This window comes from Opisthocomus hoazin, chromosome Z (assembly GCF_030867145.1).
Source record: "Opisthocomus hoazin isolate bOpiHoa1 chromosome Z, bOpiHoa1.hap1, whole genome shotgun sequence".
Taxonomy (NCBI): Eukaryota; Metazoa; Chordata; class Aves; order Opisthocomiformes; family Opisthocomidae; genus Opisthocomus; species Opisthocomus hoazin.
The window spans coordinates 24,931,480-24,959,402 of NC_134454.1; the positions used below are offsets into that span (position 1 = coordinate 24,931,480).

Sequence of the window (27,923 nt, forward strand, 5' to 3'; positions counted from 1 at the left end):
AATTAATTAGAATTTCTTGCCCCTATGTTCTTGCTGGAAGTGTGTGCCAGGACTTTATGCCTTTGATTAGTTTCTAGTCCAGATCTATCTCTAATCATTTTATAACCACTTCTTTTGTAACAGTGTAACTTTTTCTGCATCCTGCCCCAGCTGCTGTTGCTGTTTACCTCCATGCTGTAAATTATGAGTCTGATTTCCACTCAGCCCTTATTTTGCTGCTCTGGGATTTTCAGGTTATTCTTTCTTGTGTGCTGTAAACCATTTTATAGTATCTATGCTATTCCCCTGAGAAGCCATAATTCATAGTGCCTGTCACTGTGTTGTATTTCTAAACTACAGATAATGGAATCCAGAGATTTCCTGAATTACCTTGAACCATCTTACATTCCCTTGGTAATGGGGGTAACTGAGGTGCTCAGAATCCTGGTGTATTCTCCAAGAGTGTGGTGGTGAAACAAAGCCAACTACATCACCTGAAGTGGTGGGTGTGCTCTATTTGCAGCACAGTTATATAGCTTGTGGAGTGACAGTAGCTACTCATTTCATTTATATCTCTGGGAAGCCACAGTTTACTCTTAAGCTGTTGGTATGTGCAGGACATAAAAGTTTTATTTAATATTGTCTGCTAAAGATAGGATGAATCTTTTGTTCACGCTCTTTTTAGATGTGAACACCAGAGCTATCTCTACCCTAAAAAAATCATGTGAATGTTAAATATTGTTACTGGCAGGACAAAGTGTCAAATCTTTGAGTCTTGCTGCAGTACAGTTTGTAGTGTCTTCACATAGTGTCAACCTTGCAATATTAAAGCAAAATCTACTAAGTTTATTGTAATCTTTTGTTAGTGGCTGAAATAATTTAGTTATGCTCTTCTATTATGACTTGAGACAATCCTGACTATTGTTCATAGAAGGCTCTTCCCTGTGATGTAGTGCAGCTCACTTTCTGTAAATTTCTTGTTTTCTCCTTCTGTTGGTCTTGAGGTGTTAGATTACAGACAGAGGGGTTTTTTTTTCAGTAATATCTGGTGACTTCAATGTTAAATGGAGTTAAATACTCTCAATGTATCATGGTGTGTTTAATTATGAGGAGGGTGGAGGTGATGGGGGGGAAAAAAGAGACCTACTAGATGTTTCAATTTCGGTGCTTAGTTGAAAGAATATTGTTTCGATTAGCGCTGATGATGGTGACTTTTTCTTAAATTTGTGTATGTTTAAAGTGTATAGTATATTGAAACATTTTATCAGTATGTGCTTATATTTGTATACATATATCCTAGTTGTGTGTGTATACGTACACATCTGCATATAATTTATATATTTTACATGAGACATATATATACATATCTGTGTGTGTATGTACAGATACATACATATATGTGGGTGTGTATATAGGCACATATATTTTAAATGCCATTTACTACATTTGTTACATCCAATTTGCAATTTTTGATAATTTCTTCTGTTACATGCTCACCTGAGAGTATCATTTTACTTAGGACTTGACATCCTTATCCAGCTGCAGTGACAGGCAGGTGTCTCTCTCTTGTAGAGTGCTTAGTAGTTTGCCGATTTGTGTACGCATATTAATAGATATTTTGATTAGAAATTCACTTTTATCTTGTAACTTTTCCTGATTGTCACGGGGTTGATTTTGTGTACTCTCTTTGAGCACGCTGCAAGCAAGTTAGTAACAGAATCACACAGAATCACTGAGTGGCTGAGGCTGGCAGATACCTCTGGAGATTGTGTAGTCCCGCTGCTCCAGCAGATCACAGAATCACAGAATGGTAGGGGTTGGAAGGGACCTCTGTGGGTCATCTAGTCCAACCCCCCTGCCGAAGCAGGGTCACCTACAGTAGGCTGCACAGGATCTTGTCCAGGCGGGTCTTGAATATCTCCAGAGAAGGAGACTCCACAGCCTCCCTGGGCAGTGTGTTCCAGTGCTCCGTCACCCTCAGAGGGAAGAAGTTCTTCCTCATGTTCATAGGAAATTCCTATGCTTCACTTTGTGCCCATTGGCCCTTGTCCTGTCGCTGGGCACCACTGAAAAGAGTCCGGCCCCATCCTGCTGACACTCACCCTTCAGATATTTGTAAGTATATATTAGGTCCCCTCTCAGCCTTCTCTTCTTCAGGCTGAACAAGCCCAGCTCCCTCAGCCTCTCCTCATAGGACAGATGCTCCGGTCCCCTCATCATCCTCGTAGCCCTCTGCTGGACTCTCTCCAGTAGCTCCTCATCTTTCTTGAACAGGGAAGCCCAGAACTGCACACAGTACTCCAGATGGGGCCTCACTAGGGCAGAGTAGAGGGGAAGGAGAACCTCCCTCGTCCTGCTGGCCACGCTCCTCCTAATGCATCCCAGGATCCCATTAGCTTTCTTGGCAGCTAGGGCACACTGCTGGCTCGTGGTCAACCTGTCGTCCACCAGCACACCCAGGTCCTTCTCCACAGAGCTGCTCTCCAGCAGGTCCTCCCCAAGCCTGTACTGGTGCATGAGGTTGTTCCTCCCCAGGTGCAGGACTCCACACTTGCCCTTGTTGAACCTCATCAAGTTCCTCTCTGCCCAACTTTCCAGCTTGTCCAGGTCACGCTGAATGGCAGCACAGCCTTCCGGTGTATCTACCACTCCTCCCAGTTTGGTGTCATCAGCAAACTTGCTGAGGGTACATTCTAACTCTTCATCCAGGTCGTTGATGAAGAAGTTAAACAAGACTGGGCCCAGTACTGACCCCTTAGGGACACCACTAGTTACCGGCTTCCAACTAGACTCAGCGCCGCTGATGACAACCCTCTGAGTTCGGCCATTCAGCCAGTTCTCAATCCACCTCACCGACCACTCATCCAGCCCACACTTCCTGAGCTTCCCTAGGAGGATATTATGGGAGACCATGTCGAAAGCCTTGCTGAAGTCTAGGTAGACAACATCCATGGCTCTCCCTTCATGTACCCAGCCAGTCATGTCATCGTAGAAAGCTATCAGATTGGTCAGGCATGATTTCCCCTTGGTGAATCCATGCTGACTACTCCTGATAACCTTCTTTTCTTCCACTTGCTTGATGATGGCCTCCAGGATGAGCTGCTCCATCACCTTTCCCGGGATGGAGATGAGGCTGACCGGCCTGTAGTTCCCTGGGTCCTCCTTCTTGCCCTTTTTGAAGATTGGAGTGACATTGGCCTTTCTCCAGTCCTCGGGCACCTCTCCTGTCCTCCAGGACCTCTCAAAGATGATGGAGAGTGGCTCAGCAATGACATCCACCAGGTCCCGTGCATTCCATCGGGGCCCATGGATTTGTGGATGTCCAGATCGCTTAAGCGATCCCTCACACAGTCCTCCTCGACCAAGGGAAAGTCATCCTCTCTGTAGGCTTCTTCTCTTACCTCCGGGGCCTGGGATTCCTGAGGGCCTGCCTTGGCACTGAAGGCTGAAGCAAAGAAGGCATTCAGTAGCTCTGCCTTCTCTGCATCCTCCATCACCAGGACACCCGCCTCATTCAGCAGCGACCCCACATTGTCCCTAGCCTTCCGTTTGCTGCTGATGTAGTTGAAGAAGGCCTTGTTGTTTTTGAGATCCCTTGCCAGCTTCAATTCCAGGTGGGCCTTGGCCTTCCTCGTCGCATCCCTGCATGCTCTGACCACATTCCTGTACTCTTCCCAAGTGGCCTGCCCCTCTTTCCACATTCCATGGACCTTTCTCTTCTGCCTGATCTCCGCTAGAAGCTCCTTGTTTAACCATGCAGGTCTCCTGCCTCCTTTGCTAGATTTCTTTCTCAGGGGATGCACCGCTCCTGAGCATGGAGGAAGTGATGTTTAAACAGCGACCAGCACTCTTGGACCCCCCTTCCTTCGAGAGCCCTGGCCCACAGGATTCCTCCCAGTAGCTCCTTGAAGAGGCCAACATTAGCCCTCCTGAGGTCCAAGGTTTTGAGCCTACTTGTCACCCTGCTTCCTCTACTCAGGATCCTGAACTGGACCATTTCATGGTCACTGTAGCCTAGTCTACTTCCAGCCTTCACATCCTCAACCAGTCCCTCCTTGTTTGTTAATGCAAGGTCCAGCAGCCCTCTGCTCGAGGCATGTCAGTGACAGCAGGCTGCTCAGGATGGTGTCCAGTAGAGTTAGAGTATGTCCAAAAATGGAGACTCAGCAGCCTCTCTCGGTGGTCTGTTCCAGTGTTTGAACACTCTTACAGAATAAAAACATTTTTCTTATGTTTCACTGTAATTTCGTGTGTTTTTTATTTGTGCCCATTGCCTCTTTTCCTGTGATTGGGCACTGCTGAGAAGAGTCTGTCTGCATCTTCTTTATAGACTAACATCAAGTATTTATAGATGTTGATAACATACCCCTGAGCTTTCTCTTCTCCAGGCCGAACAGTCCCAACTTTCCCAGTGTCTCTATGTATGGCAGATGCTCCAATCCTTGCATTCTTTGTGGTCATTCACTGGACTTACTGCAGTATGTTCCTGTCTCTCTTGTTCTGGGAGACTAGAACTGGACACAGCACCAATATGTGTCTTACCACTTCTGAAAAGAGGGGAGGAATCACCTCCATGCCCCTGTTAGCAACGCTTTTCTGGGTGCAGCCCAGGATATCACTGGCCTTTGCCACAAGGGCACGTTACTGGCCAATAGTCAACCCTGGTGTCCACCAGGATCCCCAGGGCATTTTCAGGCAAGCTGCTTTCCAGCTCTGAATGGTCACACAAACATCTGGTGAAACAACCACTGCCCCCGGTTTTGTGTCATCAGCAAACTTGCTGTGGAACACCCTGTCCCATTGTCCAGGTCATTAATGAAGACGTTAAAAAGTATTGGCCCCAATGTTACCCCCTAGGATACTCCACTAGTGCCTGGTCTTCAGCTGGACTTTGTGCTGCTGATCACAACTGTTTAAGCCCAGTAGTTCAGCCAGATTCAAGTCTACCTTACTGTCCACTATCTAGCCTATGCCTCATCAGTCCATCTATGAGTATTTTATGGGAGACAATTTCCAAAGCCATACTACAGTCGAGATAAACAACATCCACTGCTCTTCCCTCATCCTCTGAGCTAGTCATTTCATCAGAGAAGGCTGTCGGGTCAGGTAAGCATCATTTCCCCTTTGTAAATTCATGATGACTACCCCCAATGATCTTGTTGTCCTTTATATGGTCCATGACTTACCAAGGATTGAGATGAGGCTGACTGCTCTAGTTTCCCAAATCCTGCTCTTGAACATAGGAGTGACGTGCTTTCTTCCAGTCCTCAGAAACCTCGCCTGATAGCCATGACCTTTCAAAGATAATTGAGCCTCTCTCAGCACTCATAGGTGCCTCACATCAAGTCCCATGGACATGTGTATGTCCAGTTTGTTTAAATGTGCCCTGATCTGATCTTCTGCCACTGGGACTGAGTCACAGGGACTTGGGATTGCTGGAGGCAAGTGTTACCTTTAAATATAGAGCTGAAGAAATCATTGAATGCTTTGGCCTTTTTTATGTCCTTTTCTACCAGAGCCCCTGCTGTTTTCACCAGTGAGCCCACTTTGCCCTTCGACTTCGTTGTGCTGCTGATATACTTACAGAAGCCTCTTGTTGCCCTTCATGGCCCTCACCATACTCAACTCCACATAGGTTTTTGACTTTGCTAACCCTGTACCTGCATGCTGAGACAACGTCTCTAAATTCCTCCTGGTCTCCTGTCCCTGCTTCTACATCTTGTATCCTTCCTTTCACATTTGAGTTTAGCCAGGGAAGGTCCTCGTTCATCCATGCAAGCCTCCTGCTACCTTTGCTTGACTTCTTGCTCATTGGAATGGACCATTGTTGATCTTGGAGGAGATGATCCTCTTCTTCTCTCCAGGCCGATATTGTACTGGATTCTTCCAGGTAGGTCCCTGAAGATGCTCAAGTCTGCTCTCCTGAAATTCAGGGTTGTGATCTTGCTGTTGCCTTTCTCCCTTCTCTCAGGTTCCTGAATTACAGTCATCTTAAGGGTGCTGCAGATGAGGCTTCCCCTGACCTTTATGTCCCTCATGAGTTCTTCCTTGTTTGTAAGTATGAGGTCTAGCAGTGTGTCTCTGCTCATCAACCTGTTCATCTCCTGTGGCGAGAAGTTACCATCAAAGCACTCCAGAAACCTCCTGGTTTGCTTGTGCCCTGCTGTGTTGTCCATCCAGCATACACTGGAGTGATTCAAGTCTCCCATGAAGACAAGGGCTTACAAATATGAATCTTCTGCCGTTTTTTTGAAGAGGACTTCATTCTTCTTCCTGATCAGAGACAATCAGCAGGGAGCCACCATGTCATCTGCACTGGTCTGCCAACACCTGACCCACATGCTTTCAGCTGGCTCATTGTCCATGCCAAGGCAGAGCTCCATGCATTTTCACTACTCTTTCACATAACGGGCAACCTCTTGCATTCTCAGCCTGTCCTTCTGAAAGAGCCTGTATGCATATGTGGTATCACTCCAGTCACGTGAGTTATCCCACCTTGTTTCCCTGATCCCAGTGAGCCCTGCAACTGCAGACAGATGTCTCATTTCTCTTGTCATCCTCTGTGGGGATGTACTGGGTGCATTTGAACAGCAACTTCAGATGGGCATCCGGTTTTCCTTATTTTGTAGGAAGACTCTTAAGAGCCTCTCCCATACTGATGTCCTGTCAGCACTCCCTTATTTATGTCCATACACTTGAGGTGGTCCTCCCTGAGCCTTATATTGTTCACCACAAGGTCTTTCCTGTCCACACTGACCTGTGTCCTTTGGTTGCCAGCCCAGGCCACAGCTCCCTCACTTGTTACTTGGTCAACATCTCTGTCCCCCACCATTGCTAGTTTAAAGCTTCCCTCACCAAGTTGGTCAGTCTTGTTATCAAAGGTGCTTCATTCTGTGAATTTATTTGTATTGCACCATTGATGCTGAATAATTGCTGTTAAGATTGAGCATGATTTCCTCCTTCCTACGTGGAAATGAAATAAAATTCCCCTTATGGACGTACAATGTAAAAATAGTACCTCACTCATTAAAGAGGATAAAAGCAGCTGTAGCATACAGCTGAGACTTAAATACAGTGGTTGTGTATTTCTGTGTGTCAAGAATTTCTCAGGTTGTAACTATTTTGGTTTGTGTAACTCTTTACTCAAAAAAAGAAAAATAAAGCAAGTTAGGGTAGGTATGTGTATGAAGAAAGAAAGTTTGATTTTTAAAATATGGCGTGATGGAACTACGACTGAGATTCCTTATATTTAAAAGTTGTTGAATTTAACATGAGCAAACATGTTAACGTGTTCTGACAGTGCTGCCATTCTTGGGTGGCTCCAAGGTTTAGCTTCCCCTGCCCCTTGTCCCTTCTGCTTTAAGGTATGACTCAAAGCCCGATAAAGTCAACAAAAAACATTCCCATTGACCTTGATAGACTTTGTGGGCAGACCGTTAGAGAACACATAATACTGTACATCCTCAGATGACAGACACAGATAACTATATTCATGTTTACATACAAATTAAAGAACAGTGATATTGCAGAGTAGTCTTGGCAAAAGTTACTATCAACATTTCCAACAGTAGGTGAAGATTCAGTGTTACCCTATGTTTTCCCCTTCCACAACGAAATGAAGATCAGATTGGAGAACCAGTGCAAGATGAATGTAATCTGTATTTTAGCTGCAGTGCAAAGAAGTGCCTTTTTCTGGTATATACGGTTGGGCAGATTAGACAAGTGCTTGTTTGGTAGCCTGTTGTACAGGGTGTCGGAAAGTGCTGATACATCGCTCTGTCCTTATTTCTGCTGGTGTGGTTGTGAACAGCAGAAAGTTAGTACACATGATGTGCATATTGCAGTTGTACTTTGGTTTTGTTACACAGAGTCCTTAATGCACCTCTACCATTGTTAATTTTGAGGGGCTACTTTGCATCCTATTGAGGATGTAGGACTTAAATACTGTGAAGTAAGCACGTCCTTAGTGTCCTCCTGTATTGGTCTGTTAACAGACTTTTTTAAATAGTGCTTTTTTAACAAAGTAAAGTTTGTGTCTGACTGTGTTATTGTGGAACATGTAATTTAAGTTTTTAGATAATTATTCAGATGTACCTTTAGTGAATAATCAACATATTAAGTAGTGGCACAGGTGTTAAGAAATGTTTTCTGGAAAGTTCCCTTAGATGGCTTCTTTGTCACTCTGCAGTTTCTCAGGAAAACACAACAGAATTTTGTACTCTAATCTTTGACGGGACATCTCCAGCAGTATTATAAAAATGTAATGATAACTCTTGTTGTTAATGATAATTCTAGGCCCAGAGAAGTCACGTATCTGTTGGAGGTCAGCAAGAAAATTCTTTGAGGAAGTAAGGAAGAAAATTAGTTGGAGTGTTAAACTTGTATTTCAGTATCTGTATGTAATACTAGTGTGAAATGCGCTTGTGAATTAAACAGGGAATTAAGCAGAAAAGAGATAAAAAGGGATTAATGGAGTAATTTGAACTTTTAGCATTTGTTACAGAAAGTATTCCAAGTTTTTAATCATTGTTTATAAGTAAGAGTTACTGATCTTTATTTCTGCCTGAATTTATAAGATGTATCAGCAGTACCGTAAAATTCTCAAGCAGACTGATTATACTAGATCCATCCTATCGTTACATTACAACACAATTCCTATTATTGTGTTTATAGACCTTTTATTGTTTTGTTATATAATACACACCAAAGTTTACTTACTTATGGTTGTTGCACTATGCTGTACCTGCAGACAAAAAGTAATTTATAAGCAGACATACTTTGTGTGTCTAGGGAGGAGATGCATTTCAGAAAAGAGGCTTGCTTTGCGCATAGTCTGCAAGTTAAGAAAAACTTTATCTTTTTGTGGTGGTTTTAGTTAAAAAAAAAGGATTAAACTTACTTTACAGTCCATGTGTTCTAAATATTTTACATTCTGATCCTTACTGCTAAAGAGTTAACTGAATATTGATTAGAAAGTGATGATGCAGTAGTGAAAATCCATTTATTTTAGAGCAGTTAGAGCATAAGAGGGAAATTGAGAGGCATTCCATTTTGAAATGTAACTGTTTTGTAGATATTTCACAGAAGTATGTGATAAATATTTTTTATGTAACTTCTAATGTTTATAAGGCAATTGACAGAAAAATAAATGAAAATAAGAATCTCATTATGTACAATAAAATTATTTGAACACAGCTGTTTAATGGGGGTCATTGTTGTTCTTTTTCCTAATTTCTCTTTATTGCTTGTTTTGCACAGGAAGGAGTTACAGGAGCTGCAGAATCTTTACAGACAAAACACTGAACATACAGCACAGCAGGCTGAGCTGATAAAGCAGCTTCAGGATCTCAATACCAATACACAAAAAGTACTGAAAGACCAAGAAGATGCTCACACTGCTGAAACAATATCATATCAAAAAGTATGTCATTCTACTTTACGATCACAGGGTTCATTTTAATATCCATTTGTACAATATCAATGGACAGAGTAATCAAAGCACTCTGTGGTGTTCCATTCTTTAGATCTCTGGATCTTTGCTGTTACCAAAATATGGTTGGTAATAGAGTTTATTGGCCTAATTACATCCCAGCATATATGGCCCCTTGCTTACATTGAATTGACAAACCTTTAAAATTTAGTTACATCTGATGAAAAATAGGAGGAAATTGCTAAGCATATAAATTTCTTTACGTAATTTTTTTCTTCTTCTTCCTCTCCTAGAGCTTTCGATTACTAAATTCTCCCAATTTGTTGTTGATAATTTGGGAGAAGAAATTCCTTTCACTCGCAAATGATATATTTATGCATATCTCAAATAATTTTCATAGAATCATAGAGTCATAGAATTGTTTGGCTTGGAAGGGATTTTTAAAGTTCCTCTTGTCCATCACCGCCTGCAAATGAGCAAGGACATCTTCAAGTAGATCAGGTTGCTCAGACCCCTGTCCAACCTGGCCTTGAAAGTTTCCAGGGATGGGGCATCTACAACCTCTCTGGGCAACCTGTTCCAGTGTTTCACCACCCTTGCCATAGAAAATTTCTTCATTGTATCTAGTCTGAATCTACTGTCTTTTAGTTTAAAGTCATTACTCCTTGTCCTATCACTTACATGCCCTTGTCAAAAGTCCCTCTTCAGCTTCCTTGTGGGCCCCATTCAGGTACTGGAAGGCTGCAGTAATATGATCTCCCTGTAGCCGTCTCTTCTTCAGGCTGAACAAGCCCAGCTGCCTCAGCCTTTCCCCATAGGAGAGGCGTTCCAGCCCTCTGATCATTTTTGCCGTCTCCTCTGGACCAGCTCCAATGGGTCCATGCCTTTGCTGTACTGAGGGCTCCAGAGCTGGAAGCAGGACCCCAGGTGGGTTCTCCCCAGAGCGGAGCAGAGGGGCAGAATCACCTCCCCTGACCTGCTGGCCACGCTTCTCCTGATGCAGCCCTGGATGCGGTTGGCTTTCTGGGCTGTGAGTGCACATTGCCGGCTCACGTTGAGTTTCTCATCCACCAGTACCACCAAGTCCTACTCGTCAGGGCTGCTCTCAGTCCCTTCATTCCCCAGCCTAAATTGATACTGGAGGTTACCTCGACACAGGTGCAGAACCTTGCACTTGGTCTTGTTGAACCTCATGAGGTTTACAGGGGCCCACTTCTCAAGCTTGTCCAGGTCCCTCTGGATGGCATCTCATCCCTCAGGCCTGTCAAACCACTGTCACACATTTTACTGTTTTAAGATGCAAAAACCTGCTCTATCAAAATTAAATGGAAAAATTGGTGCCATAATAGCTTTTTAAATGGACAACTAATTCAAAAAATTTTAACGATATTTGCATTTCAAGAACATTAGTATTTTTGATGAATACCAGGAAAAACACTAACCCTAAAGAGCTGTCACATGTGCACTACTCAATTTCTCCTTTTGAGTGTAGCAAATTATCTGAATGTGTTTTTCAGTCTGTAAGAAATACAGAAGATACGTTTCCTTCCTTTTTAGAAATGATGAGAAGGAAGAAGACAAGGTATATACAACTTTCGCGTCCCTTCTACCAGTCTTGGAACTGTTTTCTCAAATTGTGTAGTGTTAGTGCTTTTCCAAAATACAGGTGTTTCTGTTTATCATCTTACTTAGAGTATGCAGCTTGTGATAAATTGTGAAGCTGGGCCTAAGTCAGGCCAGAATCAGTACTGGGTTTCTAACCCTGTTTTTGGTTAACATTTTATAGCATATAGTACCCAGCACAATCTTAATTCTTACTTACAGAATTAAGTAAGAACTACTTAATTCTGGACAAGTTTATCATGGACTGCAGTCACAATAGATGTGAAGTCTTTTATTCACTGCAGTAGTAGCCCAGCGAAGCTACAGGTAGACATACATCAAAGTTTTTTCAGAACATGTAGAAGGCAGGGGGAGTTCCACATATCTGAAGCAAGACAAAGTAAATTATAGAACTAAAAAAAATACAGAATGTAGATATCAGGAATTGCCTTTTCTTTTGTTTTTCATTTTCCAGTCAATAATTCTACAACTGTTAGATGGATTCTTTGAGTCACTCAAGAAAAAGAAATGGCACAAGTGAAGACAGCATGAACTCTCTTCATCAGTGTTTATAAGGCAATATTCTTCCAGATTAGTTCCACAACATGTGAAAGAAAGTAAAACTGGGTTTTCATGAGACTGTTTTAAAGCATGACAAAACTCTTTATAAAGGTCACTTTACTTCCATAATAGTGATTTTGCCAGTGTTGCTTACTTTAACTCTTACAGGAAAGAGTTTAACATGTCCTATGAAAAATAATTTTGCTATTGTACGTTACTTACATATTATGGAAAAATGATGGGTCAACTATATAGCTGTAGGGGCAAGATGCTTCTAAAGTGCACTTGGCTCAAAATTCAGGATTGCTTCAGAGAGCTGGTTCACCGTTCTTGTTCTGTCTTACCAGGACTTAAGACTTCTGCTTAGCTGATCATATAACAAGAACAAGAATAGTGTGGTTTTGAAGATCCGCTTATTTTTCTGATAGCTGCCTAATGCTTCAGCTCACAGATGGCCCTAAAATTTCCTGGTTTAGAGGTGTTGAATGCAATATTTTTCAAACATGAAGGAGTAAAGTTTGCCTCTAAAACCAGCAAAAGCTAACTCAGATATTCTGAACGAATAATATTCTGGAAGCGATAAGCTGTCTTCTTGTAAAAGTATGTAATGCACTTGGAAACAATATGTTATTTTGTTTTTTTTGTAAAAATATGTTTAAAAAATATTATTTAAAAAGGTTATAAAAAAGTAAGGAAAAAATAACTCATCAAAAAATCCCCAACCAAAAACCAGTTCCCTACATCAGAGTGGAATAGACCTAATAATGTTTATGGCAAACTGAGTTGAGCGAATTTCAGAAGGGAAAAGGAGTTCCTTTATCATGACAATCCTGTTTTATACTTCTAATTAGAAGAATTGTATAAAATACCCTACTGTAATTGCTTCAAAGTAACATGCATTTTCCAAATCACAAGATACACTGTCCCACTGAAGTCACAGGAGGCCTTTGGAAAACTCAGCATCTATGAAAATAATAGAAGTGCCTGATTTTCCCTTGAATGAGAAAGGCAAACTATTGCAGACAAATGTGTGTTCTTTTTGTCTTCCGTGCATTAATAATATGCAGGCTGCAACAACTAGATAAGAATGTGTCAGCTATTCCATAGACATATTCACAAAGGAGAATTTTCCTACTGCTCCAAATGGCATTGAGCCTATCAGTGTGTACATCCTATGATATATTGTCTCTTACAGCAAGATCAATGACCTCTCTGTTAGTGGTCAGATAGGCAGTATACGCTATAGCTCAGGCAGTGTAGTTGGCTGACATATTCCAAGTTCCACTTCACAGTCCACCATTTAGGAAGAACCACTCTTTGTGCTGATGTTAATATGTAGTACGAAACAGTAGACTGAATAAAAGAAAAAACATTTCTGATAAAACAGATCAAGGTTTTGAACTTGCATTGGGTTATGTGTGAATCCACTGAGGACCACAAATTCTCTTCCATGTCTAGCTGTAGTGTGTAGCATGCACATGAAGATCTGTAATCTGTTTTGTCAAGTTGCATTGACTTGACATACCGCTACCATTTCTTTTCTTAAGTACAAATTTTAAGGGTGCTGTGTTCTACCATAACTCCTTTACATTAGAGCATTTATGGAAACAAATTGTTATCTCTTTGATATTGCAGCTGTAATTCTCATTGTCAAGGATAAGGAATATTTTTCTAAAATGTATAGCATCTGTTTTAGTGTCCCAAATGCTCCAGGGACTTCATTCCTGTGCTGGATTTAATAAGACTCAATAGATTTGTCCTCACCAACAATTTCAAGGTGGAGAGACTTCAATCAATACTAGGGATAATAAGATAAGAAGAGATTCTGAACGCCTTAGCCAGCATATCACAGTTTTCTGAAATTTACAGTTTAGGGCCTTTGTTTTTATAATGTAGTATTTTCCCTTGATCTGGTGTGGCCTTTAGGTTCCTTGTTAATCTTATTGATTGAAAATCTCCTAGTGGAAGGCCCTTTTAGTGAAGTGGAAATACCATTATTTGTCATTAAATAGGAAATCGTAATTCGTGTCCTGGAACAACGAACAGAGAACACTGTGGATAGTGGTACAGCACGTGTCTGTGATGAACAAAAGCATTGCTCAATAGTTAGATTGTTGGCATAGCGAGAAAACGCAGTGAGAGTTCAGTTATGAGGCATTGCAGAAGTCTACATTAAATGCATCAGAAAGTGAATAAAAATTGGGTAGCGTCAGATACATTTTTGGATGTTGCGGTTGATTTTGTGCCTCCAGTTGCCTATGCTAGTTCTGCTCATGGTGTGTCAGTGTGTGGACAGAATTTGTGTTCCTTCAAGCCTGAGAAATTGTAATCAGTAAGGCAAGTTACTGGCTTTGCCATCCTAAAGTTAAAAATTACCACTTCCATTGTTTTTTTGTGACTGCAACAACCTTTAAGCATAGTTAAAAATCACAAAGAAGTGTTTATTTTTATGTAAGCAACATCAAATTCACAAAACTAAAACCACATAGTTGGGTAAATGTTAGTAACAATGCAGGTTCTCCATGAAATTGTAATGAAAAACAAAAGTTCTTTCACACATGAGAGCTGAGAGAAACTAATTGTCCAGTCAACTGTGCTGGAGCCCACATCAGTAAGAAATGAATCATCATTTTTGTAGTCCATCTGTGAAAGCTGTGACAAACTCAGATCTTTAATCTCACACTTTAGTTTAAGCTTCGATACTGTTTTCTGTTGTTGGGAAGTGTGTTAATTAAGTTTGTCTATTTATTTCTTATATATCAAACAGCATTACAGTTGGTTGCACACTAACAAGTAGATTTTGGCATCAGATGTGCCCACAGGTTAAAGCTGAAGAAATCCTGGGTAGACTGGTTCTCTCAGGGTGATAAACTCTGCACTCACTGTTGTGTTAAAGGGGGGGTAAGGGGAGTCCGATAAGCGGCAAAAGGAGAGCCCTCCCGTTGAGTCACGAGGTTCAGAGAAGACCCCCTTGCTTTCTAAACTCTCTCTCAGAGGAGAGTCTGGGTGCGGCTGGATCAACTCCTAATCCCAGACTTGGTCAACGGTTTATGTCTACAGGGTTAAGTGTGTAGCCACTTCTCAGATTCAACTAGCCTGCCAGAGCCCTTCCAAGGACTTTCACCGAAACAGTTTCGCAAAGTTGAAACAATAGGTAATTTATTCAAGCGGCAGTTATCACAGATTCGGAATTGCCGTTGATAAATTCACTGTCTACAAAAGTTGAGCTCAAAGTGATGGTTTAGTGCTTTAGTTAACAATGTGTTCCCGGGGATACGTCTGACAAAGTCAGAGGCGCGACTCTTACCAAAAAGGCGTCCCTTCTTGGTGGGGGAAGAGAGGTTCAGGCCCGTCGACCCGTCCGTCAGGTGAAGTTCTCGCTTGGCTCCTCCTCCCAAAGAGAGTTTTCAAGTGCCAATTTTTATATGTTTGGAGGTGGGACTAAGTCAATTATTGTGTATCGATTGGCTCTTGGCATGGAATGTCATGTGTCAGAAGCGGGACTCAGCAGTGTGACACGCCTTCGGAGCGGGCATCTTGATATGTGTATTCGGGGGCCATCTGTGCTTTATCTAAAGCAATCTCTGAAGCAATCTCTGGCTGCGCAGCCTCCACGGCGCCCCACAGATCACTGAGTTTACAGTGATGGGCTATCCCCTCTCACTTTTGTCTGATAAGCACCAGTTAATTACTTCCTTTGTTAGCTCTTGGGCTCTTGACACCTCAGTCGAGAGACGCCTCAGTCCGAGTTTGTGAGTTTGTCTTTTGTCTTGCATTTGACAAGTCCAGCAAGGCCATCGATTGCACTCATAAGTGATGATTTTCATGCGTGAAAAACCCTGTACTGGTATTCTTAGTGTGCTACAGTTCCTGTGCATAATAGTGTAGATTGGTATCTGCAGAATGCTTTCGAATTTGGGGGAAAAAAGTAAATAATCTGTAATTCTAAATCTGTCACTAATGTTTGCAAACTGTTGTCTTACTGTTTCTGGCAACGATAATGTATTTTTTTATAGTATGAGAGCTGAGATGAAAGAAATTACGTAAAGTGGTGAGAGTGCAAGAGGAGTTGTACATGAAGAAAAAGTGAAAAATCTTAAGATTAAGCTTACTTAAGTATGTTTTTTGAGTAATGCCAATTTTGATCTGAGTTAGAATGAGAAGATTTAAATATATCTGAATTTTGTGTATAATCAGAATTGTCCCACAGTAGAAGATTTTAAACAATACTGTTTGCTGTATGAATTACTAACGTGTTTCTGCATTAACTAGGACTACTGTTCTTCACAAGCCTTCTGAATGTTCTCTGATAGTACACTATATAGAGAGAAGAAATCTAAACGGGGTTTGGTAGCATTTCACAGAGATGTTGTTGCTCATAAATAGTCTTTTTAAAAGAAATGTCTCAAAATTTTTATATATTCAAAAAAGCAATACACAAACCCCAGCATTAGATAGCCACAGAAGACAAGGAGTTGCACAAAACTGATTAGATGGATGAATACTGGAAGGCCACATTAGTGGGGCGGGGGAATCAGTCAGGAAACAGGAAATCCTGGATTCATTGAAGTAAATAGACTCATCAGTTTGAATTTTTGCAGTAACAACAGTAATCAAAAAGACTGAAATGTCCTTTTCTTTTATGTTCTCTTGTGTTATTTTTGAGAAGGTATATTGGTAGAGTTATCCATTTTACATGATTTCCAAAACAACTATGGTATTTGCAGTTATATACTACTATGAAGTTGAGGAAAGCACTGCTTCTTTTTTAGCTAGTACTAGTAGCTTTTGCTTGCATGTTATCTGGTCTTACTTACATCCATTCTGTACTTTCTTTTTTTTTTCTGCTTAACCTCTCACTTGTGTCTGACTTTTTTCTCTTTTATCATGGGTAGGCTTTATGGTCTCTCATCTTAAAAAAATGACTCTACCTCTGCTTTTCCATTTTAAAACTAAACACCATGAATGTGCTGTATATAATCTGTGTGGAGTGCCTCTTCAGGTTCGTACGAGTGCTTCTCCAGCTGATTTCTGCCCTTGTTCTGTTAAAATGTTCATGATCTTGTGATATGCATTTCTGCAATGGTGCTGTAATATTTTCCCTTATAGTTTTATTGTGTATTAATTTAGACACTTTTTAATTTGTGTCATTACTATATGTTCAGTAGTACTATAAGTTCAGGTTCATTTACTCAGGTCTCTGTAACACCACTTTTTAGGGTGTGAGCATTTAGATAAAACATTTAATGTAAGAGAATATTTATTTTACGTCCTGTGTATGTAATTGGCTACTGTTGCATTTTAGTGGATTAAGCTACCTTAGTGTTAGCTCCTTGCAGGAGTATCCTTTTGTAGGAAGTCTCTTGGTTTTCCCCACTTTCTGTGCTTTAGTTGATAATTATAGCAAAATCTGTGAGACCATTAACTAAATACCTTTTTGATTATGGAAGTGGAAATTATTTGGAACTGAAAAATGTGTCCTGGCTGTTAATTGGCATTCAGTACACTGGAGCAGTCTAAACCTAGTTTAAAATAACTCCTGCACACTTGTATAATGCTGGTGTTGGTCATATGTGTCAACTGTTTCACTCTGCAGTTTTGTCCAGTCACACCATTATTCTGGCTAACATACAATGCAATACATAGCATGGGTAAATTATTTAGTTTTACTATGTTTAGTTGGAATTTCTCAGCTTTTCTTGGTCTGACCTAGCTTAATCTTGCCATCAAACATATTTGATGTATATCAGTACTCCACCATTATCAGGCTGTTAAATATTTTCTGTCACGTAGGGGCAGGCTTTAGAGTCTCATCTTTTGGTTCTCCTGGAAGTCCTAGCTTTGGTCTGGCATTTTTAGGTTACTTGATGACATTAAGCACACCTGTTGTTCTGATGAAGTTTTCTGTGTTAACTAACTGTTCAGAGATCTACCAAAAAGTGTTTTCTGGTAAAATAAGTTAAATCAGTATGGGAAATTGCTAGGGTAGCCGAGAAATATGAGATACTTTATTTTTTATAACTCAGCTAAGTTACTCTTCGTTCCTGACTGATAAATAATGCTCTTGTGTCATATAGAGTGAATTTATTACAGTGTACTGATTTCAGATACTTTTAATCTTTTTTTATTTGTTTTTAAGTACCTTCACCTATAACAGTCTATATTGCCTGTCAGAGAAAGGACAGCTCTGAGGCATTAGAAAGAGATTCTCAAAATACAGTAAGTGCAACTCTTTCTGCAGAGCAGAGTTTTGTGTCTCTGGCTGTTGCCTTTTTTTTTCCAACTACAAAATTTCATAAAATACATAAAGAATGACTGAAAATATTTTCTTTTTCTTTTCTATCTTGTAAACATAGGTGTTTTTTGTAACTCTTCTTGGGGATTAAACAATTTCCTGGATAAATCTCATGTCTTATTGACATTCATGTAAGGTATAACCACTCACTTGCGTACAGTCAAGATTTCACTCCTCTTTTCTGTGAAGCTTGCTAGATCTGAGATAAATAATTTACAATATTTTTGTCTTTCTTTTGGATTTTGCTCAATGTTCCGTCCCTAGTCCTCTGATCTCCACTTTACATCTTAACTCTACACCTGACTTTCTGTACCTTTATTAATGATAGACCTGTTTCACCATGTTGTGCAGTTCTGTATGTTCTGGAATGTGCTTCCTGCAGTGTGACTGAATGTGGTGCATCTTCTAAAACAGGGTCAGAAATGAGCAGGAAACCCTAAAATAATCCCATATAAACATTAAGCATGTATTTAATCCACAAAACAGTGCATGAAAAATGGAAAGATAGGGAGCCAAATGGAAATTCGGAAGCTGTTGTAGTTATCTGTGGACACTAGATAAACCTGTTTCTTTTCATACAGATAATTTTCATTTTGAAATTTCCTCATGTTCCATACCTTAAAAAAAAAAAAGAATCTGTGTCCTATAAATGAGTACATTGGTGTTGTTTAAAAAAATATATAAGCCTTAGTGTAAAAAGATGAATGATGTGAATTTGTTTCTTGCATATAGCTTTTATCTAGTTTTGTGCTTGAAATAGATGTGTTTTGTTATTGCTGTTTTCAAAACAGGAAAGGTTGGAAAAGTTTATGCAAATAAAAAGACATGCTATTTGTCTTGTCCTGACAAATGCTGACTACCAAAAATACCCATTAGCTACATTAGGGGACTGGCTGCCAGCTAGAAAAAAGCATCATGTTTTTGATGTTCTCCATTCATCTTACTAGGATGTTACCTTTCAGATACTATAATTACGACCACTTAAGTGCTACTAGTCGTAAAACCACCAAATTGTCATACCAGTGTGGTATAGTTAATGAGCTTATATAGTTATAGCTGGAAGTAACTGTGTCTTGATATTCCATTCGTTTGGAAGGACATTATCTGAAAATGCATGTTTTTGATAAATGAACTGTTTATTCTCCTGTGAGATACTTACTGATTTCCATAAAAATTAGCTAATCTTGAACTTGCATTTCTAGAGATGATGTAAGCTTTCTTAAATATATAAGAAAGAGTCAGTAGGCACAGAAATTTCGGTGTAAAAGTTTAATTTTGAAGACTCAGAGTCATTTGAAATATCAATATATCCAGACTTTGAATTAATTTTGCGTGAGGGGCATGATCTCTGATCTGCTTTGGAAACAGGCAAGAAGTAATTTACTTTGTCCTAAGTGAATTTTGAGAGTCCATGGAAGTAGCAATAACAGGAACAAGGAAAGGAAGGGAGATTGTTGTTTCCAGATTTCTCACAAAGTGTTAGGTAGACGGTTTCCAAATCTGAAAGTTGAGATAATAGTTTTTCAAAGGCTTTAGCTTCTAAGTGATGTAACCAGATGAAAGGGAGAAAGAAGTATATCATTTAAGTAAAGCTGACAAGACAAAAAGTAAAACGAAGAGTAAAAGAATGTTTTTCAAGAAAAAATTACTTGTGTCAGTTCCTTGTACTTATAAACGTTATTGATAGATTTAGAAATTCTGATTTTCGTGTTTAATTGGTTTCTTTTGGATGGAATGGCAGAAATGGGTTTTGTGAAGAAAACTGTCAGCTGTGGAAATACATGCCTTCTACAGATTATTTATGGTAGAATAAATAGTTGGAGGGATTATTATTTATTTTGAGAAAAAAAAGGACAATCGAATGGAGAGGAATGTGTGCTTAAATAGTAAAGCTGTAGAAATATGTTTTTCCTTCAGAATCTGTACTGTTGTTTGTTCAACTACAGGTTTATTTTTCAAACTTTTTTGTATTTTTGATAAAAAGCTGATTTTGTTTTAAATAGTTTTCAGAAGTTTATATGGCAAAAGAAGGGTGAAAATGGAGCAATGGTGTGCTTGTTAAGTTCTCTTGTTCTTGCAAAATATGTTCTCTTTGTCAGTTAGATGACTTGTATTGCTGGTTATTACTTAGATGTAGTTCTAGAAATTCTTTCTGCGTATGGAATCTTTCTAAAGAGGTTGCAGAACATATATAATATTCTGGTTTCAGCAAGAACCATTGAGCAACAGCCAGGAATAAGAACTTCTAAAATAATCTCTGGGTTTTACAGTTACTGTCAAAAAAAATTCCCACAGAATAATTATTTAAACAACCATTTTATACTTCATACAAAATGCAGTAGGCATTAGTGGATTCACTGTGTTGCTATCCAAGCTGTATTAAAAATGTTAGTTTTAAGAGATCAAACTACACTGTAAAAGACAAGGATAGTATTTGGTATTCTTGCTCCTTTAATTTCATTCCCAAGACAGATGTTTCCATTTTTTGCCATATCTCAATACGATTTGTTTTATTTTTCTTTTCCACTTTCTGTATTTTATATAAACTGTTCAAGAAGTAAAATAAATCCTGATTTTTAGATGTCCCTTTCTATTCATAAATGACATAAAAAAGCAACTGAAACTGATAATATTCTACTGGAAGTTGTGTTTTTCTGGAAAAATGTCTTTCAAATTTAAAGTTTTGGTGATTGTTGCAATCACTGTTTTCAAATGTATAGAGCATGGCAGGAGGACAAGTGTGAAAAAATTGTCATAATGTAAAAAAGAGAGGACGATCTTTGTGGACAAGTTACTTACATTATACTTTCCTCCTGTATTTATATGGCTGTCTACATTGAAGTTATTTTTAATCCTGTTATTTCTCTTCTTCCCTCTCATAGCTTTATAATGGATTAACCGTATGTTTTGAAACTGTTAAAACAAGTGAAATTCAGCTGCAGCGAAGCTGTACCTCTCTTCAGGATCAGTTACTTGGAAAAGATCAAAAGATTTGTCAGTTACAAGAGCAACTTCAGCAGGCTCGTGATGCTTTAAATGCAGTACATGACAATTTTTCTCCAAAATGTGAAATACAGGTGAGTCCACTTGTAGAATAGTAAAAGTTGTATCTTCTCATTTTAAATCAAGCTTCTGTACCAGACATTTTTAAAGGAAATTGCAGTTTGTTGTTTTTTTTTAAAAACTGTGTAAATAGTTACACAGCTAGCTGCTGCAGTAGTGTAACTATTTCTGCCGTTGCTAATAGACGGTTCTTCACAATTAAATCTGTCCTGGGAAAAAAACTGAGAAATGGTGTTAGTATTCAACAAGGCTCTTACTTATAGTCTCTAACAAAGACACCAAAAATAAAAATAAAACCAAAGTGATTTTGTTCCTGAAAACAAATCCCTAGAAAAAAATTGTTCAGTTCCTGCATTTCTGTTAAAATGAAATGTATTGGTCCTGATTTGTTTCATTGTTCCTGACCACGCAACTAAACATTAGATCACAGATTTAGAGAAAATGCTATGCTGGGGAAACATTTGTCTAAAATTTTCTAAGCTTTAATGTGCCATTTGGAGCTATTGTAATAAATCCATTGCTTTCACTAACAGGCCTTGAACTTTAGGAGTGTGCCAGATCTGACCTGTATACCTCTGACCTTTTTTAAAGGCCAATTTATAACTTACAAGTGAGTTTGAAAGGCTTTGAAATGATCCACCTACAATGATTTTGTAAACTCTGTTGCTTAGTTTCTTCCTTAGGTTTGTCAAAGCGATGTGCCTACACATTTCAGTTCTACTCGCACTTTTTCCCTTGGTTGAGGAGAGAAGGGAAAATAGTTAAGGTGATAATGCTTGTTAAATGCAAAACTTCACTTAGTGTGGGTGGGTAAGGTAGATCTCTAACCAAGGATTATGTTTGTGAGGCCAAAGGAGCTTGAAAATTGGAAGAGCCGTAGTGTTTAAATCCTCAAAGTTTGTCTAAGTAGTAATCTGCTGTAAACCAGAAAAATCAGGGTGCAGGATGTGTTCATGATGGTCATTCCGAAGTTAATGTTCTAACTTTATTCAGAGTATTGTTTATTGTAAGATTCTTAACTCATATTTTGTATGATTTTTAAAGTTCCCCTCAATCTAATGATCTGACAATTTTGTTTCACAAGTGGTAAAATACATTCTTTTAAGTCTGTCTTGCAGACTGTTTACCTATTGATACGTTCTTGATCTTTTTCTGAATCTTAGAAATAGCTGGGTTTTTTTTCTTATAGAAGATTTTGATGAAGTTTTTGAAACATTATAAACGTAAAATTAGTTTCAAGCTGTTTCTGCTAAAAACACAGCTTTGGATCATGGTTTTTGAATGTTCAGACTGTATTTCTGAATAGATCATTCTGCTTGCATCATCTTGTATTGCTCTAAGGATTTTTTTGCAGTTTATCAGACTGTTTCTTTTTTTTACCATAACAGCTTTTATTATATCTCTGGATTATATTTCCTGAAGTTAAGGAGGCCTTTGTTGTCTTTGTGAAGTGATTTTAGAATGCTTTCCTTCGTGTACAACACCTGTATTTTCTAACCTGGACTTTGTGGGACAGTTAATTATACAGTCACTTTTTGTCCCATATGGACCTGGTGTAAATATTTGGCATTGGCATTTGTCTTTCTTTATTATCCTGAATAGTGTAGTAGTAGTAGAAAATTCTGTTACTACACTAACCTCCTACCTTCCTATATATTTTGAACATGTGGGACACCACAGGTGACTCTTTCCCACTGAGTAAACTAAGCATTTATTGCTATTACTTCTCATAATTAAAGCAATTCTTTATCTGTAAGATTTCTCTCTCCCTTTAAAATACAGGAGTTGGGTTTCTTTAAGAGCTCCTAGTGTGGAGCTTTGCTGAAATCCATTTCACTTGGATCAATTTTGTTTACTTCTTAAAAGAACTTGAAATATTCCTGAGATAATAAGTAAGATTATTTTAGAAGCTAATGACAGCCTACAATTGGTGATTAAGTTTTATACTTGATTTCCTTTGGATGTCTTATATTAATCCCAACCAGTGTGGGTGAATTGTTACTATTTGTTTTGTTGATTTGTTCTATGTCTTCTTGTAGGTGCATCTGAACTTGAAGTACATTAACCAGTATGCTCCATATAAATTAGGATTCAAATGTGATGCATTGCTAAATTACTTAATGGTGAACACGAGTGCAAATAATTATTTTCCTATGGTGTTGTGTTGGTTTTCTTCTGTGTTTCCATTTTGATCCTGTCTCACTCTTTTAGACTCTCTGGCACTCTCCCTGTTCTCGGTGTATTTGAAGGAGTGTGCTTGTCATGATTATTCGGAGAATTTGCTGTTTTGTTAGTGAATGAAGGTTCAGTCTGATCTTCTGCAGAAATGTATCTGTTGAACATTTATATGATTTGTCATGAGCTCAGTCAGATATTTACCAGTGCTAGTGGAGAAGACATGGTAGTAAGCAAAAGGAGACAACTGAGGTTAATGAATGTCATATAGTAAGCTAAATGCAGTGTACGAACCTTCATTTTTCAGTAAATTGATCTTAAACCAGGCTGTGATGGGACAAATGGTTAGTATTACTGAAGCAGCCTCACAGGGAAGGAAATGTGTATAGGTACCGTCCGTAGGTGCTAGGTTTATAGGAGAACTGAGATGTTAAGCAGTGTGTGCTTATGTGCTTAACATTTTCTCTTCCATTCTACTATAGCAAATATCTCAAATTTTGTTGACATGCAGTGTTGCTCCGGTTGGAAGGGCAGAGTGTGCCTTTTGAGAATGTATCATAAAGCTCATTGTTGGCTCCATCTTGGTGACAGCCAGATCTCCCAGTACCAACAAGTGTTGGTACTTGCACAAGTGTTAGAAAGGTAGTGACTACTGTGTGGTTGCACAGCTGAGGTTTCTACAGGGGAACAAAGTGATTACCTATCATTACTTCTGTGACCTGTTGGATAACCAGAATCCTGGTCATTTGTGAAGTTCTGAAGTTAAATGTGATTAAGAGAACCTCCTAACTCATTCTGCTGGCTCATAAGTGCAGCATCAGTAGAATGGGATGGATTTAGAACAGAGAGTCAATTAACAGGACACCAGAGCCTTGCAGGTGTCTATTGGTTGTTCTGTTACAGTTTTTTAAAGCAGTCCTTCCTAAAAAACGAAGTTGGTTTGAACGACAGTTGTGTTTCTGCTGTAAAGTACTGATTTCTTGAGCATGTTCAGATTCGTGTCTTGCTGAAAGTTTGTCCTATGAGACGTGCTAACAGTCTGTCAACAACACTAATATATCTTCTTCGGACTTCCACTAGTCAGGAAGATTGTACCTCGATGTTGCATATGTTAGCACGTACTTTTTCCTGGACTTGAACTTTTCTTGCTGTTAAAATTACATTGTAGTCAGGCAAAAAAGAGTTTTATATTATTGGCTTTATTAGTGAGAATATCTCCGTGTTCTTTTATTAAGGGTAAAATATGCCTTTTTTTAATGTTGTAATCTTATTCTAACCAGTGTGGCACTTGTGTTGGTGAGGGCAAACTTTTGGTTGATTTTATTTTGACTATTCTGTTAATTTGTGTGATGAAGAATTTAAATCTGCTTTACATTAAATTTCTATGTACATTTTAGTACCTGTGCATTCAGCAGCTCTCGCGTACCTTTTCTCTGATCAGAGGTTACGGATTGTTGGAGTTGGAAGGCTTTTTGGTTAGATCTATGCTAACACTACACAGTTAACAAGAACAGAACAAAAATATTTTAAATAGTTTTCAAAATATAAGCCTGTGGGGTTTGATTAATTGTTCTTTTGCTTCTGTTTCATTATTGGTGTTCATTTTTAGCTCTGGGATGTATACCATACATTTCGTCATATGGTTAGTGTACTATAGCTATTACCGATGTGAATGGCAAATATTTAAGTATGTTTAATGAACTGAGGCAGTCATTTCTGTCTTGACTTCTACTTTTCATATGTATGCAGACATCAAAGACAGCATTAAGAGATGATATTTAATCAAAGAACAGTAATTAACAGACATTTAAATGTTTTTATTTGTAACTGTAGCATCTGACACGTACATGCATTCTATGTAATACAGATTTCACTTGCACTTTTATAATAGTATCTTAGTTTCTCATTATGAAGTTTTTAAAAGCAGTCAGAATAGAAAATACCAGTAAACCAATGAAAGAAATTGCTGCATATGTAACAAGCGTATGAGGAAAAAAAATGCTGATTTGTAACTAAAACAAAATTCTGGGTTTAGAAAGATTTATATGAGAAATACATGAATAAAATGTTTCAAGAAAAACTGCATCCATTGTTGCCATGCAAAAATCCCTCAAGTCTTATTATCAGAGTGTGACTTACTGGTTTTCTAACATCAGTATTTCAGTGATTTGAGTTTATTAGGTTTATATAGTACAGTCTTTAAAATACTGATTTTTGTTGAAATATAAATGGTAAAAAATTAGCTGGAGAGGCTAACTCTAATTTATTTTAGCGGTTCTGAATTTTGTCCAGTATATTTCATATTGAAATATGAATATTTAAAGTCACTTTTGAGGCTTATTTTTCTCTTTCTTGTTAATTATACACCATAACAGGAGGCAGATACCCTGTTCAAAGTGTGGTGCTGTAAATTTTGTTTCAAAGATTGGGATAATTTCAGTTACTGAAACTATTTCCTAACAAAATGCTTTTTGTATTACACCTATTTAGCCTTTGCTGTTAGAAAACCTACCCATTTAATTTATTTGCATTAAAAGTTTCTCAGTTTTGCACCACCTATGGGTCAAAGCTTGCCACAAATATCTTCGAGTTTTTAGAAATACTCAATTTATTAGAAAAGCATTGAAATTCATCACAAAGATCTCAAAATAAAAATTTTTAAGCAACTAACAAATACTGTAGTAAAAAAGTATTTGTATAGGACAAGACAACATGAAATCACAGTGAACATTTAGAACTATGTAATACTGCAGTACATTGCTTGTGGGAGGCAAAAGACTATTGCTGTTTGCTTGAAGGTTTGGGCTTTGAAGAAATTAAAATGGAACTGAAATTGACCAATTTAAGCTACACAACTTACTGAGTAAATAATTAGTCCTTAATGATGCAAAGCATCTATGACATTTTTCAAATGGTTGTATTTGCTTCAGCTGGAAACTATCTGTTATTTGGAGATTATTACCCTTATAATAAAGACAGGTTTAGATAGTAGCTTGTAAAGTTAAATTTGCTCCATACTTAACTATTTTTGTAACAGAAAAGTACCGGTATTTTCTGCTGATTGCTACACATAGACAAGTATAATTTAAACTTTAAGACACATGTGGTCTTCAATATTAATGATGTAATTTTAATCTTAATTATTTTTTATAGCAAATTTAATACAGTAGCTGACAGCTAAATACTTTTTTAGAAACTAGTATGTCTCTGCTTTTCGGTCAAAGAAGCAGTAGTAATTTATTAGTTTCTAACTTTTTTTTTTTATACCAATGTGTTATATGAAACTACACTTAAAATGTCTTGTATATGTGTCTTTTAAACAAGGTGGAAAGAAGAAATGACACGTCTTTGTTGAAGTATTATTATTAGTTTACTAGAAAGTCTGTATTTGAACAGCACAATTCTGGGATCATACAGACACGTACAAAGGAGTTCGTACTCTGTGGTAGAAGCCATACCCTTGTTCTCAGAAAGGCTGTGTGGGGTTGTAACTGTCTAATAAAGTCTGGGAAGTCATTGTTACTGTTGGGATCACAGTATACTAGCACTTGATCACCATAAAATGTAATTTCAGTTACAGTTGGGTGTGCTTTACTATGACAATTTGAGACTCCACCTGCAATTTTGTAGGTGTGCCAGGGTGCAGACATGTGTTGTCTATAAAACAAGGAATAGTGGTTTTGTGCAGCTTTTGATATTATTCTTTAAAAAAGAAAAGAAATGCAGTGTACTTTAGGAAGGTACTGTATAACTTTTGAAAACTAATCTACATCCTGTTCTAGAGCGTTAAAGGGACATAAAGGAAAAACTGTATCAAGTTTTGAAGAATAGTTTTATTTTCATTTAGTTTAGATTGACATTCCATTTATCTGTTTTCAATGTAGAATAATCTGAAAGGACCGAGATACTGAAAATGTGGGGTTTATAATGGAAAGAGCAACTCAACTTTAACTACTCTATAGTGGCACTATTCATGCCGCTATAATAAAACTTAAGAACGTTTAGTGATTTTTTTTTTCCTACAATTATTCAAAATTACATTACCCTTACTGAAAACTGAATGGCTTTTAGTGGATTAATTAAACTGTAGCTGGTTTGCCATCTGGGTGCTGCTTGTTTAGCTGCTTTCTCATAGAAAGATTTTTCACTGAATAAAGAATATTTTTCTGTTAGAAGACAGCAGCCAGACAATAATGTCTAAAATAGAAATGATATATGGACTACTAATTGTTAGCAGGTTAAATTTTGGGTTATGCAGAGGAAACTACTTGGACATTTCTTTCCAGTTTTCAATTTCTTTCCATTTGTCTCCACACACACCCCCCCCCACCCCCCCCATTCGATCTTACAAAATGTACAGGCTCTTAAAATATAAAATCTGTTTATAAATGTACACGAAAATAATTATATTTTACAGCAAGATCACCCATGACATTATGTTGGAGTCCAGGGTATAGGCTGGATGCAGAAAAGAAAAGAAAAAGGGAAAGGGGGAATTGACTAAATCTGATTTTTATGGCTCAAGTGGTTTCATTAAATTAGAGTGCTGTGTGCTACTGTTCATTAATGAACTTGTGCCATATGCTTTAACTGTTCTGGTCAATAGCTGATAAAGAAAGGCTTGTGTTTAAAAAAAAATGGATAAAAATATCTTTGTGATGGGCTTTTATCAAAGGACTTACTTTGAATTCAGTAACTGCTACTGAGGCAATATGGCTCGCAATTTGCGACCCAAAGGTAGTCATACATTATTGGAATACAGCCTACTGCGCTTCACATTACACAGATGTGAAGGCCTGATTATAGCTGCTTCATAAT

At 38.3% G+C, this 27,923-nt stretch overlaps 1 protein-coding gene across 5 annotated transcripts in view; it reads left to right on the forward strand.

Moving 5' to 3' along the window:
- CNTLN (centlein) overlaps positions 1-27,923 on the forward strand; it is a 217,891-nt gene that overhangs the window by 62,301 nt on the left and 127,667 nt on the right. For all 5 annotated transcript variants that reach the window (XM_075410639.1, XM_075410640.1, XM_075410643.1 and 2 more), the window contains exons 8-9: positions 9,238-9,400; positions 20,750-20,944. In XM_075410639.1, coding sequence (XP_075266754.1) covers positions 9,238-9,400; positions 20,750-20,944 — 358 coding nt within the window. The remainder of the gene's footprint in view (positions 1-9,237; positions 9,401-20,749; positions 20,945-27,923) is intronic.